This window comes from Poeciliopsis prolifica, unplaced genomic scaffold, assembly GCF_027474105.1.
Source record: "Poeciliopsis prolifica strain line A6 unplaced genomic scaffold, Auburn_PproV2 SCAFFOLD028, whole genome shotgun sequence".
Taxonomy (NCBI): domain Eukaryota; kingdom Metazoa; phylum Chordata; class Actinopteri; order Cyprinodontiformes; family Poeciliidae; genus Poeciliopsis; species Poeciliopsis prolifica.
The window spans coordinates 5,116,375-5,132,614 of NW_026562403.1; the positions used below are offsets into that span (position 1 = coordinate 5,116,375).

The 16,240-nt window shown below is 38.6% G+C and overlaps 1 protein-coding gene across 1 annotated transcript in view; it reads right to left on the reverse strand.

Moving 5' to 3' along the window:
- Positions 1-16,240, reverse strand: part of wscd2 (WSC domain containing 2) — a 51,063-nt gene that overhangs the window by 19,288 nt on the left and 15,535 nt on the right. Inside the window, exon 2 of the mRNA XM_055048984.1 lies at positions 427-1,388. Coding sequence (XP_054904959.1) covers positions 427-817 — 391 coding nt within the window. The 5' untranslated portion in view covers positions 818-1,388. The remainder of the gene's footprint in view (positions 1-426; positions 1,389-16,240) is intronic.

Genomic DNA, 16,240 nt, shown 5'->3' on the forward strand with positions numbered 1-16,240 from the left:
ACAGCTACAGACAGAAACTGGGATCCTGGCAGGATTTACACAGAAAAAAGAAATAAGACAGAGGACTTAACTCTCTCTTCAGAGGTCTTTCAGAAGACCAAATATGGCTTTCAATTCCAAGCTGAATGGATGCTGCAAAGATTTTTGAGCATCGGTTTTGCAATAGGATGAAGTGGGACACTATCTACATGTGCGCTTGCTAATTCACCCATTATTATGAGCAGGTTTTGCTCTACATCCTTTAACTCTCCCATCAGGTATTGCTCTTGTTTTCCTTGCACACTAAAGTCTAACTTTGGAACACTGCAGATGTTTTTGTCCCTGTTTTAAACTTTGCACTCTGCATATAAGGGAATTCATTGCACCCTGGTATTATATAACCGAAACAGTAATGAGATATTGTAACAGGCAGGTTCTTTTCCTCACCTCTTCCATCTTCTACGTCTTTGGCATTGCGTCCTTTAAGAGCTCGATTCCAGCTGCTGGTGTAGTCTCCCCCTCTTCCCGCCGTTTTGTAGCCCCCCTGTCCACTCTTCCTCATCCAACGAGGTCCAAACCTCCGACCAGATCTGCGCGTCTCCTTGAACACCCTGCTCACGATGCCAAGCCCCCGAGTGTCTGATGATGAAGCCCGGCCACCCGCCTCTGAAGCCACGACAGAGTCGCGGCCACCTCGGGCGCCGGGACCGCTGTCCCCGACAAAGCCGGAGTGCAGGAAGACAAGGCTCCCTGCAGTCAGGTAAAGCAGGATGAGGGAGAAGAAGCGGACAGGTTTCCTGCAGAAGTATCGCTGTATCCTCAGGAGAGGCTTGGCCATGCTGGCTCCCTCTGCCTCTCAGATACACTCTCACAGTGAAGAAAACTCATAAAGCAGAGGAATCAATACCAGCTCTCACTCCACTCCCACCGTACAGACCCACTGGGCATTAAGGGGGGAAAAATGTCTGTCAAAGTGTCTTAATCTCATAGGAAGGTCATCCAAGCAATCACATGACTCCTCGCTCATGTATGAGCCTCCAGCCTCATGAGGGAGATGCTCTGCATGGGTGCACCGTGCCTCTCTGCAGAATGCGTCCACGTGAGAGTTCGAGTCCGTTCCCACCAGCAGCCCGGCTCTCACAGCCGGCTTACAGGGCCATGGCAATGAAAGGTGAGTGGCGCGCACTGAAAAATGATCTCTCAACGCTGCTTTCACTCCAGCTTCAGCGTCACTGAGATGCCACACCAGCACTGCGGCGGCACTTTCTCCCACGCTGCGTGGAGGGAAGAGGGCTGTATTTACCAGCTGAGCCAAGATCCTTTGGCTTTGTGAGGCTGGCTATTTACCAAGACGCTTCGGACAGAAGAGTGTATGACTCACAGTCTGCAGTAAAGATGCACATACACACCTGGAGAAACAAAAATAGAGAGACATAAGATAAGAGTTTTGAAGAAAAAAAAAATAAACATGAAAATTCAGTAGCTTCAAAAACAGAGATGGCTCAGGATTTCATGACGAGCTTTAAAGTCTGACCTATGACTGAGTGGGACTATTTTTATTATTCTATAACATGTAAAAAAGGAGAACGTGCAACAGGTTGTTGATGAAGGTTTTGAATCCATCAAAACATTAGTAAGTGAAAGAGTATTTTCTAATCGTGCAGTAAAGCATGCGTCTCTCATTAAAGTGCATCAAAGAATTGAAATTCTTAGTTCTGATATAGAAACATGCTGTGCATGGGAACATGACGCATGATTATTCATAAAAATGCTTTATTACACCACAGCTATAAATAAATAAATGAATAAATATTGCTTCCTTGTAGTTACCAGAAAATGTTTTCTTATTTTTTATTTACACCCAGTGCCATAAAGAAAATAATTAAAAAGCATGTGTGAATAGCATGCACTTAACATTATACACATTTCCCTAATTGAGGTTCAGCGTAATGCTCCATCCTTTGGTAAACAAGGTGAAGCTGTAAGAAACAACAAACAGAATCCCGTGCAGCATTTTTACTGAGGTGAAATCTGAGGACTGTGAGAAAAAAAAATTAGTTAAAAACATAAATCAGGAAGAATTGAAATGAAGGCATCAGAGCCAACAAAGAATATGAAGGTTAAGAATCAGAGCGGCTAAGAAAGCTGATTAAGTAACTAAAATACATGCTTATGAATGGTTGTTTTCTTTTCATATTTCTGTTCAGATTTACTGATAACAGCCTCGTCTCTTGTTCTTTTCCCTCTTTTTTTTTGTTGACTTTTAAAATCCTCCCTCAAAGGAGTCTCTGTTCTGGAACGGGCTGCGAAGGCTACAATTGGGAGGGGTAACGCAATACTTCACAAGGTCACAGAGTTTTCCAGAACACTGGAGAGGACGCGTTGCAGCCTCAAGGCTTTCCGTCTGCCCTGGGACAAACCTGCACAGTTTTTGTCACCTGAGACCTCAGTGGCACTGCAAACTTTCCCCCCTCTGGGTTTATTGTTACTCTGACTGTCCAGACCTCAAGGACTTCCTGCAGGATCAGCACACAAAGACAACCCTCATTCTGTCTGAAGTGTCAAAAACTTCACTTTCTATGACTGATTGTCTGCTCACTTCAGGATCACGTTTTTCAAAAATCCTGACAGAAACAATAAAGGTTTTGACATAAGAGTTGGGGGGGAAAAAAACTTCAAAAAGGGATCAATACAAGTAGCATGAACAAAAAATGTCAACTGCATTTGGACAGAATTGAATGTTTTGTCTAATTATGTAATTTCTCTAAAACTTTGAAGATTCCTTGACAAATAAACCTTTAAAATGAGCGCATATTTTTCGTTGGGGAAAATTCCATGTTGACACTGCTAACGGTTCCAGCTATAGAAATTTAACTTAAGCATATTTTAAAGGAGGACTATATATTTCAAAAGTGGTCAGAGTGTCCAACTTGAACGTCTGTTTTACTCCAACATAAATATGACACAATCTGGAGGCCACTCTTTAAAAAGGGAAAGACAAGAAAACATTCAACTCAGACAGATGTGTGGTGAGGAAGTAACAACAAGAAAATTAACTCTTTCTACATTGCGCAATGATAAAATGGTTAAATGAGCTGAAGTTAAGCAAGCAAGGCTGGACAAGGACGCATGTTTGTCTTTAATTAAGTTAAACTTTAATTAAGTTGAACAAAGAAATGGTCATCTTAAAGCTCATTCATGAAGAACATGAGAAAATATTTAGAGTGAACACAAACAACTGCATTAAAATATTAATTCATTTTATGGCTTTTTCCACATATTTACCTTGGATGATATCAAACATGCTGGAGGGTGCTATAAATGAGAAAAATCACATCACTATCTGATAAATGGTGTACAAATGATAAGCTAAAGATGTTCACTTTACTTTAGCAAATGCAACTAATGGAAAGCCTGTTTTAATCTATACAAAAATAAACATGAAAGGATTTCCAAAATATCTTCTTTTCATGTGAGCTAGAAGTGGTGTTGAGTTTCCAATATACATCAGAAAGCTTTGTCACACGTTAATTTGCACATTTTTATTATTTTTCCATTGTCATTTCCAAAGTCCAGCAGCCATAAAACATGCAAAAATGTTGCTCCCATCTTATACTGTAACCATTCTGATCATCCAGTTTTATTTAAGTATTTAGTTAATAGTCATGGAAAAGAAAACATGTTTCACATCATACAGTTGCAAACAATCATGTCTTTGTTTCAGAATGGATTCTGTTAGCAAAGGATATGTTTAGCATATGATGTTGCAACAAATAAATTAAGGCTCTTTTTAGGACATGTGTGTGTGACACATCTAGGTCTCTGTGGAAAAGATCTATATTTAGAATATGTGCAGCATTCGAATCCCCCAACAAGAGTTTGGTTTTCGGGGAATGTGTGTAAGTGGCTGTGTGTCGGCTGCAGGTAAAGAGCTGTGATGTGATGTTCTGAAAACACAACAGATGGCTTTATGAGCGTGAACAGATGGAGAAAATGTGCAGGTGATACCTAACAACTGTGCCACTCATGAATCCATCAGGGCCCCCTGCAGGTTAATTACTGGTGTAAATAATTCACATCTCTCCTTAGTTAGGAAAGTGAAACTGAGCTCAGTTCAGTTAATGACAGAAATGAAACCATGCACAGACTGTAAGTCATTAAAAATATAGTGGATATGGAGAGAAAGCGAGAAACCCAGAGGAGCATTACTTCAATTAATCATTTTTCTTCCAAATTTGTTAAAGGGTAAATTTATTTTAGATCCCTCAAAATCTCAAAGATCTTGAAGGAATGGAACATGAAAACCTCAAAAGTGTTTTGAAATGATTTAGAACACACTTTTGGGGAAAACCTCTTTGAAACAGAAAGCTGCTGCCATCCATGGATGATGATGCTATGCAACAGCAAAATAAGTTGATACTGCATTATTTTCTTTACAAAACAAAAGCCAAAAACTATCTAATGGGGATATACAGCTCTGGAAGAGATGAAAAGACCACTTAAAATGATCAGTTCTCTGATTTTGCTTTTTTTTTTATTCTATGAACTACTGACATGTCTGTGAAAGCAAAAGTTTTGTATTTATTACAGAAATGAAAAATGGTTACAATAAACAAAATGCTGTGCTTCCAGACCTCAAATATCGCAAAGAAAACCAGTTCATATTCATTTAGGAACAACAATACTCATTTTTTAACTCAGGAGGAGATAAGAAATCAATATTTGGAGGAATAACCAGAAGGTTTTCAATGAATGGTCTCTTATCTTTTTCCAGAGCTGTATATATATCAAAAGTATCTGTAGCAGAAGTGATGCAGTGAGTACTTTGCCAATTGACCTTTGATGCAATAAAAAGAGGGTGATTTCTCCTCCACCATCATCATCCACCTTTTTCTCCTCCAGCTTTAGAAAACTATTGAACACAATTATGTCACACTAGGAAGTTAGCAGGTGTTTTTTTTTATTATTATTATTTTAGTTGTCCTTTGTCAGTAAAAAAAATATATACCTGCAGTCAATAATTAACTCCATAATTGTTCCTTTTAGATGCTCCTCCAGCATGCCTACTCATGATAATTAATTTCATAATAATTACAGCAGTGATGATTTTTTTTCTGTGGTTCCACCAAATGATAGATAGATCTTAACTTTCTTTCCACATTCACAACATTAATTTGAAGAGACATTAAGTGAATCACTAAATAAGAGGTAAAGAATAAATTACTATTTGAGAAAAAAATAAGACTTTCAACTGCTTCCATTCACTACCTCTATGTTTTACTCAAACATGATTTTACCCCAATATTTCAGTGACACATTTGAATGAAAAAAGGAAGGCAAACATGAATATTTTTTTTCTTCTACAACTACTTTATTCTGAAAGCTAAAACTCAAAGGTCAAACAGAAAGTTAAATGCAACAGAATTAAAACGGAAGTTGTCTCAAAGTTTTGATTCTGCAGGAGTCAAGATGAGCCCATTTAGCTCTCCATGAATTCACAGTCATGCTTAATGAACCAGCAAAAAGCCAACAAGAGCAGGTTTACAGCAGGAAATGTGAAATGTAATTTTTGAGGAGCAGACATGGCGAGCTCTCCTTGTGCTGCAAGCAGATGTCTCTGCAGGTCAGATCTATAAATACTCTTTACGTCTGCCCTAAGCATCAATTGAAGAGGACTAACCAGAACAGACATGCGGCTGCCTTGCAGTGTTTTCAGAGACACGTTGAAGCAAGAGCAGAACAGAACTTTTTTTTTTAATTTCATTTTGCTCAATGTGTTAAAAGCCATAAAAAAGTGTCTGTAGGGGTTTATGTCAGATATCAGTTCTATAAATGACTATTATCACAAACAACGAGCTCTGAACTGACAAGTTTAGCGTTTCAGGTGTTGAATGCACGACTAAACTATCAAAGATTAATTCCTGCTACTTTTTTCTGTAGACATAATCAATTTCTATTCCCTTATCTCTTGCTTTGCACAAAATATTCCTTTCGCTAAACAATAGGAGAGGCATTCTAACAGCTAGGCCCCCCTCAGCGACTCACCACAGACGAAGTAAATTAACTGCGATATCCTCTGAAAGCTGAAAATTACTTTTCTTGCTGCATTTTCACAGCTGTTAGAAAAACAAAGGAAATTGAGGGTGTGACATAAACACCAGCGAGGTTGCTCTTTGTTAGCTGTTACAGAGATACTATGACCGTCACCACCAATAAGCTTTGAGACGCTGCTGTATAGGAAACACTAACACCAGAGGAAGGAAGACGAGGCCATCGAGAGCTCCTGTTCCAGGATTACTAGGGAAGGAAACCGTTTAAGCTTTTTTTCTCGTATCTTCTTTATCTCCCTGTTTGCACAAAGAAAAGCTGCACTCTAGAACAGATCTGCATGGTGTGACGCCTCCTGCACGTCAACAGCAGTAGGGTCAACAGCATTAGCAGCTGCAGGCCCGACCCTCCCCTCACCCTCAGGCCTGACTTTCTGCTCCCCTCACATGCTTGGCCAGTCAGTGCATACAAGCCATGTTTGTGAAAATCAAATCAAACTCCAGCTTTCATTTCAGCCCCAGAGAGAAAGCCTTCATTTACAGCAATGTTATTCCCAAATCAGCTGCCTAATGACGATGGAGCCGAATCACAAAGAGAAAGCACAGGGAAGTAGCTGACGGGATGTAGAGAGTTTCCTCCAGAGAAGTTTTGTTTTCCACATGTCAGCATAAGAATACAATGTAAAAGAAGATAGTGATGCTTTCTCTTTACGTTACACGGTCTAGGGAAGGCTGAAGATAACATGTTGAAGTGAGGCGGCTTGAAAAACCCACCGGGTAGATGCCAAAGTTTTGTGGCAGTGCAGAACAGATTTAAGTGGGTGGGTCAGTGCAGAGGGCAACTCTCAGAAGTGCATGACCCTGAAAAGGCTGGAGTGGTTGCTTCCAGTAAAACATTCCTCTGGCTTTAGTATTTGGCAGAAGCTTCCAAGGTGTGTGCTGCAGTTTTACCTCCTATTTAACTATTTAACCTTAAGTATTTGTGCAAAGCCAGCAAGATATTCACGGCTTTAGCTCCAGACAGAATCCATGTCTCTCCTGACACATCTTCTACTTTCTTTGTTACAAAGTTACTAAGTATAGTGTACCACTAAGTGCATTGGGCTTATCACATGGTGTTGATTAGTTTGTTTTCTGCTGCTGAAACAGATGAAAGTCTGACGTTTTGTTTAACATCTTGGTCAAGTACGTGGCCTTTTTACTTTTAACATGTTACAAGAACAATTTAGGAAAAAGCTGTGAAGTGAAGTGGATACATAGCTTTCCACGTTTAAAACTGAAATCTGAAAAGTGTGGTCTGTGCAAAGAAATCCCTCACAAATTACAAAATATGATATATGCATGGAGAACATTAGTGAACAAAAATCTACACAAAGACCAAGGAACACAGGAGACATGTCAGGGATAAAGCTAAAGAGACCTCTCAACATGTCACAGTGCACTGTTCACGCCATCATCCAAAAGTCAAAGGAGTATGACACAATTACACAGCCACCAAAATGAAGCCATCAATCTAAACTAGCTGGACAAGCAGACATTAATAAGAGAGGAAGTTTGTTTTAACTCTGGAGCAGCTGCAGGGATCCACAGCTCTCTGCAACTGATAAAACAAAGTCTCATTTGCAGTTTACAGAAAGTCAACCAGAGGATCCATGAAACATGGCAGAAATTGTTCTGGACAGGTGGGAACAAAATAACATGTTAGGACATGTTTAAAACTTGTGAGCAGATGAAAAACTCTTAATGTTTGGTGCATCTTAATGTGCTGCATTGACCCTGGGCAAAAGTCTGCGAACATTTGAAGATGATGGAGACACAACTGAGCTGCAGCTGCAGAGAGGAGCTGACACAGGGAGGCTGAATCCAATGTCCACATTTTTCAAATTTATATAAAAAATTCTGAAAATAATGAATGATAATCTTTCCACTTCACAAAAACGTACAACTTTGTGATAGTCAAGCACATCAAACTCCCATAAAACACACTAAAATTTGCAACAATAACTACATGTGGAAAAGTACAAGAGTGAATACTTTTGCATGACACATTACTTGTTTCACTTATGGATCCTATTAAAACTTCGTTCTGACATTACTGCAGAGAAAATGCACAGTAATTCAACTTTATGTCATGCACCACGTCTCCATGTTCATCAACCTCTCATTAGTGACTTACTGAAAGGTTAATGTTAGACATTAAAACCAAACTCTTCCTGAATTCTTGTTTTTGTTCAACCCAATGTCAGATGAGTTCACAAAATTTCTTTAGGTCAATCAAACCAATATATTTCTCTATGTATTCATCCATATGACAGATTTTAAATCATTTGTGGTGAACTTTAAATCTAAATTAGTAGAAATGCATTTTATTCCAATGTGCTATGGTTGCTTTTTCTATAGCAGTGGAAAGGAGCTGCAGTAACAAAAGATTACCCGAGGAAGCAACATCAGAGAATGTACATTAAAGAAACAAGACATATACATCTTGTCAAGCTTAAATTATCTCCAGTGGTTCGCAACCACATGACCAGAAGGTTCATGTAATTACAGTCAGTAACAAATTGAAGAGAGAAACATTATACAAAGAAAAAACAGACTAAAATATTCTTACAACCAAATCACACATGAGCAAACACATTAAAACAGATTCAATGGGTTTGTTTTCCACAAGTGCTGCAGGTAAAACATCTGGAGTGATAAGAAAAGAAAACCACTATTTTTACCTGAGCTTTAATTTTATCCAAATTCATTGTAAATATAACAATATCCCAACAACAGAAACAAATTAATTTAAAAGAATGGTAATTTTTTTCTTTTGGTTTATGTTATACAATTTAGGACAACCTTACACAACCTTCACACTGGAATAACTCTCCATGACCTGCCATGAAGTAAAAATGCAATTATATATTATATTTTGAATTTTAACCACCAACTGCAGCCTATGTGCAATCTGGAGATGCGTGTGTTTCATCTCCGCTGAAAGTCCTATTCCACCGTAAGTCAATGGTGCAAGAGGCCTTGACATAGCATTGCATTTATTGCTTTCTATTTTGCGTTACAGCTGTACAGTGAGATCGCTTTCATTTCAGCCAAAGCAGAGCAGAGAACATGGCAGCTTCTCTCCCAAGAGCATTACACTTAATTAGTCAGAGCGCTGCCAATATGGTGAATAGCCTAAACAGGCTGTAGCCTTGACACGAGGAGAGGGTGGCTCTTCCTTCAAAGTCTGATGATCAATGTGCAGCAGTGCAGTTCATGCAGCACAATGAAAAAGAACCAGCACCAAATCAGGACAGAAATATTTTGTATGTTTAAAATAGTTGGGGAGAATACTGTGCTCTTAAATCACAACATTTAAGAACACCAGATGATAAGACCACACTTCATGGTATGGTCTTATCGTCTGGTGTTTAGGGAGATTTAGTAACAGCAGAGAAACTTGACAAAGTAATTAAGAAGTAAGAGGTGTGACTCTGCAGAACAAGCAGTAATTTTCTAGTTGAGGGGGTTGGTGGTTTGATCCTTGATTTCCACAGTCCCCATGCTGGAGTATCTTCGTACAAACCAATAAACCCCACGCAGGGTGCAGTCTGTTCAAAGTGCATGTATGAGAGAGATAAACACCAAATAGGCTCCGAAATGTGTATACTTTGGAAAAGCTTGAAGCTCGCGGCACAAAAGTGCTAGATAAATGCAGCCCTTTTCACAATTTAAGTGGGGCTTCTGCACAAAACGCTCAAGCCATCAGTTTCTGCACAGCGGCTGTAGTAAACCAAGCTTTTATCAGAAAAAGTTTTAGATCTAATTTGAAAAGAGGTTTCCATGGATTATGCCCGTCTGTTAAATCGTTTTGCATCTGCATTTGTTTGTTGGGATTTTTTTTTCTCCATTGCATTGTACAAAATAGGCCTTTTCTGAAGAGAGCGATGTGCACCATCTGTTGAAAATCCTCTTCCATTATCATTCCATGGAGCATTAGGAAGTTTGTGCGACTTAACGGCAGAGAGTTTTTGGTCTCAGCATAGCAGGAACAAAGCTCACTGTAATCCTGATAATTCTGAATTCTCCATTAAACTCATGATGACCCTTTCTTTCAATAAGAGGCGGTAAATTAACATGTCTAAAAATAATATAATCCTCATCGTTGACAATAGCACAGTTGTGTAAGCGCCCCAGTGTTGTAAAATGAGCAATTATGAACTTTCCCAACATGTTCCCGAAGAAAACAGAAAATCAACGGGGGACCAGCTGAAGTTGGACAAATCATGTAGTTTATCTGTAAATCAGAAAAAAAAGATCTAACAATATCTGAGAAGAAAAACACAGAAACTTTGCCCAGAGAAACGTCCAGACACTAATGATGTGCCAAAAAGCTCCGAACCAAGTGAAACAACCCAGATTCCCACCGTGTCGGTTTCTGATGTCTGAGTGGCTGCCACACCCATGATCCCAGTGGGCCGCATGGATGGATATTTCAAGAACAATCACTTGAATCGGTCTTCTCTAATGGCTTCATAAAAGAAGTAATTATTCTGCAGCAGTGAGGCGCTGTCAGCGGGAGATCAAATGATGTCTTTTTCTATCCGAGCTTAACAAAGCTCCTCATTCAGAGCCTTTCAGCGGGTCTGTTTTCCCTCCTTCAAAGAGGAAAAGAGATTCTCTTCTTACACCTCAACTAAGCGAAGATGATCTCGTTGCTTTAATTAAAAGTGAAATCTCACAGATTTCACTTCTCTTTGGTGAATCTAAATCTTTCTGCTTGAATAGACCTACGAGAGGATTGCAGATGCTTTCAGCAAATGTTTTTTTTTTAATTTGTGGGAAAGAAAAAGCGAACAGAGTTGGGGGAGAGAATCAAGGCTCTCTGGAAATTTTCACAATTTTCAAATAGTTAATCTGCAATTATCATGACACTGTTAACAACTTAAAAGTATGATTTAATTAAGAGTTAGAGCAAAACTTTTTCCACATTGCAAAGCAAACATGTATTTCTTTTAGAAAATTCTTGCAGTAGCTCTGAGAGGATGTTAAGCTTTTAATAAACTCCAAATGCAAAAACAATACATACATACATACATGCAAATGTACATATATATATTCCACTTATTATTAAATATTTATGTAACTTTTTTTATAGGTTATTCAATCTATAACACAAGGCCAAATGATAGAGCCTCCTTTCTTTTCCAATCATGTTTCAAGAGGTAATGCAATTAAAGTGTTATGTGCTCTACTAATCTTAACAGCTGTTAAGATTAGTAGAGTGACCAGGAAGTATTAAAAGTTTATGTAAGGTGTAATAAAACTGCTTGAGGATTTTAGATTGTGATGCGTGATTGTGATTCATTCTGGTGAATGAATAAATGAAAAAGGGAAATTCACATGTCAGTCCAGCAAACAAAACAAGCGAAAAGGACATGGGTGGACGGGTGCCCGAGGCTGCAGCACTGGAAGGCACCGCGCTTTGGTTAGATGACAACAACATTAGGATAGATGAAGGGGAAAAAAATCATATCTCACACTGTGTCCTATTAGAGACAGAGCAGGGGGTTGCAAAACACCTCTGCACATGACAGCAACATATAGACAGCATAAGGATGGGAGGCCAGTGAAGGCGGCGCATCTGTTTTCACTGAGGCTTGGAGGAATTGCTGAGCACCAATTCAGAGCAGCACATTCTTACTTTAGATGATAAGAGTTAATCTTGACAATAAAAAAGCCTGAACTTTGACACTGTTTGAAGTTTCTGGATGAGATTGTGTAGATGGAGGCATCGCCTAGAAAAGTTTGTTCTTGTAGTTGGAACACAGCAACTAGATAACGTCATGATAACATCATATATCATGATAGAAGACCAGACTTAGGCTTTCCAAAGTGTTTTTCTTATTGTTTTTTTCTTAATAAAAAGGCAACATGGATGGACATGGCGTCATTGTACACATCCCTCCCCCACCTGCTGCTGCACCTTTTAGTCTCTCTTGAACTCTCTCACAAGGAAGACAAGCATGTGTGTAAACTGAATAACCACAACTCTCCTGTAAAAGCAGCACTGCTTTGAAAGTAGAGAATGCAAGCTAACAGTAGCATGTTTGATAGCTCCAGGTTCAACCTGCAGGTTCAACTTGATTCATTAAGCAGCTAATATCAGCTCATTATACTCCATGTTTTATTCTACATAATAAGCACTTTAAATTAAACTACCGCTGAATTTTAGTTAATAATTAATCGGTACTCTTGCTTAAGTCCTTCATGCCTGCATGCATCTGTCAACTAAAAAAAAAAAAATCGCAATTAAGACACAAGCCAATTAGCTACGCAAGAATGTACCGGGTACAAAGGTTTCCAACAACTCAGGTTTCAGCAACTAAAATGTTCAGCAATGGTTCAGGTTATCAACCAAAACTGACGTGGTGATTGTGATTGTTTAACTTGTCTACCATGATACCTCAGTACCTAACACAACACATTTTGTGCCTATATCGCACCAAACACGCCAAACGTTGCATTGACTCCCATACTTTCTACCAAAAGAAGAAACGTCAGTCTTTGTTTGTATTTACAAGTCTTTGAGTGTAAGTCCTCCTTGCCATTCTCCCAATCTGTTGCTCCCGGAGTCAGAATAAAATCAGGACTCTGGGTGGCTCAGCGTTACTTCTAGTGGGGAAGAAACATGCTGGTCAAATTAAAAGATACATTTATAGCTAAATTTGCCAGCGGTGAAAACTAGTTAAATACCTACAGTTTTGATCCAGGATAAGTCTGGAAAATAACTAGGACCACATGAATCCCAAATGGGTTTCCAACTTTGTAATGATTAGTTCAGCCACATGGGACTCAGAAAGGATGAGGGGTTCCCAACCAGGTTCTATTTGGCCAACCAATGTTGGCCCCATACAAGGAGCCCGCTTTAGGTTCCAGGCCCATTTAGCACTAATCCAGCCTGAAAAGAGTCCAGTTTGGACCCACTTGAAGATGTTTACTGGGTGAGGCATTTTATGTCCCAGTAAGACAGACTTAAAACAAATAAAATTCTTCAAATAAAGTTATGTAACCAGAAATCTAAAACTTCACAACGTCTCCTTAGGTGACATTTTGCCAGTTATTAGCAAAAATGACGACATGTTTATGACTGTAAACAGGTAGTTTAATAAAACTGGTTTTAAATTAGAATGATAAGAATATCAAACAATGTTTTCTGATAATTGAAAAAATGACCACTCTGGAGATAAATTAATAAATTGTGAGATCAAAACCAAACAATTCTTCATCCACGACAAAGAACAGTGATACTGGAAATGAGAACAGGGTGCTAAAACACCTGCTTCTCTTGTTGTCATGTTGGTGGCACCTTTTGTCACATAAGGACAATGACCAAATCCTTGTGAATTGTTGAGGTTCATCTGATTCACTGGGCAGAGAAGGAACAGAAAGATGGTCGAGTGCTTTGGAGTTCGGTGAGCAGACATCATAAACCCTTTCACTGTTCCGGATGGATTCAAGTTCCAGTGTCAACAAGCACCCACTTTGCTAAAGTGTCCTTCAGCAAGAATCTTCCAGCTCTGTTGTTCACAAGTCCTCCACTTAAATCTCCCTCAGCAAGGGAAAAATGACAGGGATGATTAGAGTTTATTCCCTAAGAAATACAAGTACACAAGATAGGTTTTTATTACAAAAAACTGCCAAGGACATTCATGTCTTCCTCCTAAAGCATACAAAGCATCATTTGAAGTGATGAATATAGATACAATTTCCCTTTTTCTAAAGAGCCATTTCCGAGAATATGCAGCGTGGTCTAAGATGAATCCTGTGCAGATAAATGTTGGGAATTACAGCCTGAGGGCTCTGAGCACTTGGTGTAAGTGATGATGTTCTTAATTTTTTGTGGGTAAATTTTGGTCATACAACTACATGAACATTTGACATAAACTTTAAATATCCTTTAACTTTTTCCTGTTATCAAATGTTACAGTAACAAGGATCGTCACGCAAGACTGGTATTCCACTGCGCAGAGCAAAACTGAAGCAGATTGCAAAGCTCCTCTCTGCTTGGTGGTGCACACAGCTCAGCTCGTTGCTCTCTGGTCAATTGATACTCAGAGAGAAAAGATACCTATCAAACCGGTCTGGACTGAGCAGAAAGCAGCTGGCCAGGGTGGAAACAGAGCTTCTTCATAAATACCACACTGGCCTCAGGATCCAGGCATCTTATCATTTTCTTGCCCTTGTCTTCTTTTTTCTCTATTATCTCACCATAACAGGGTTTTGTTTTTTTTTGCTTGTTTGTTGTTTTTTTTTTTCCTCGAACAAGAAAAATACAGCTTTCCACATAAAACGTCAAGATAATCTACTTGCTACATTGAAAACACTGCCTCATTGTAATCTGCTGTGGCATGCATTATATTCAACACAAGAGATTCACAGCTGAGCTGGGAGGATGAGTTGACAACCATTAGTCAAACACTCTGTAAATCTGGTCTTTAAAGGAGAGTGGGAAAAAATAAAGCAAGCCTTAAATGAAAAGCATTACAGTACATGTCAAAGTCAAACAAATCATTTCAATTTTCTGCATCAGAAACTGTTTTGTTTGTGAATTTTTATTAATAAACATAATTTAAAAAAATTATTATTATTGTATTATTGTATTTAAGCCAATACAATTATCATTGTATTAACAATATTAATCCAGATTTCTGTGTCAATCAATTTTCTCTGCCAATGGAAATCAAAAGCAAAATGATGTTTTACATTTTTTGGGCCATTACTTAAATATTGCTAAATACACTGCAGGGACAACATACAGTATGGTTTCAGTCACTCACATCTGATCTATTAACCACAGCATAGAAAATATTTTTTTTTTCCCTCAGAGTATGCACTCTGTTTTGCTTCAACCACCTACACATATAACCCACAGCAGAATCTCAACTATTTCACACTCACGCTGCTTGGGCCGTTTCTGTCAAACTAAAATATGTGGTAGATTAAATGAGAGTAGCAGAAAGACTTTGCTCGCTAAGTATCATTTTAATAACTCTGATCACTATGCTTCTATGGGGTAGTGAGTCCAGAGGACCCTTCCCTACATGTCTTTTTTTTATTGAGCTGTGCAGCATGTTTATGATAATGATCTGGATGCATCCATCTCAGAAACATGACGTGTGCTCTCATTACAGGATGCTCTGTAGGCGTGAATTACAAAATGCGTGGCGAACTATGAACCCCGTCTGCATGACGCAAATCTGTGTGTAAAGGTCGAGTAGCACCACCGGCCGCCTGTCAAAATATCCTTTCCAATTAAGAAGAGACATTGTTAGAGGCCTTGTTGCTCACATGTCATGTTTCCACTTGAATATTCTTGGTGGAAATAAATTGTTGACGCTGAGTCTTAAAATATCAAAACAATGACTAAGCTGGTTGTTCACTGATAATAAATAAAAATAGTTAACAGAGCATCGAATAACTTTAAAAAGGTTAAGAATTAATAACTTGCATCAGTAAAGGTTAAAACATACAACAGTGTTAGGAGGAAAGATATGAATGCAGAAATTCTTGTGCCAGTAAAGATCGCTGCTTGGAAGTCAAGCGTACATTAGTGATGGTTAAACATAACAATGCTGAATATCAGAACCAGGTCATGTGTTAACTGTAGCATAAAAAGAGACACTAACTCTTTTTGAAAAACTGGGAGAATATAAAAATCTTTGGGAAACTCTAGGACTGACACTGGCTTTGATTTCCCCAGATCGTCTGTAACATGGGTTTGTGTGTAATAAAATACTATTTTTATACATCCAAGACTGCATATCTGTGTTTTGCAGAGGCATTCAATGTACTTTGAATATACTTCAATCATATAATAAACATCCTGACGTTTCTGAATTTATTTCAGTATGTTGCTATATTGATCTACAGAGTGTAGTTAATTGTTTGTGTTACAGTCCGTAAAAAAAAAAAAAAAAAACATTAAATGGACGTTTTTACACAAAACTACTCTTTTCATCATTTCTAGTTTGTCACTTTACTTCATTCTGAGCTGACTTTATTTTTATCTATGCTCTTGTTTGAGCCAGTCAGGAACTGCAGGTGGTTCTTCAAATCTCATCCTCATTAGGTCTGTCTCTGTCAGAGTGTCTTAAACCCGGCCTCCACCTAATCTCTTTTACTTTACATCACCCGAACAGTCTCATTAGAAGTCTGGACCACCTGCAGAC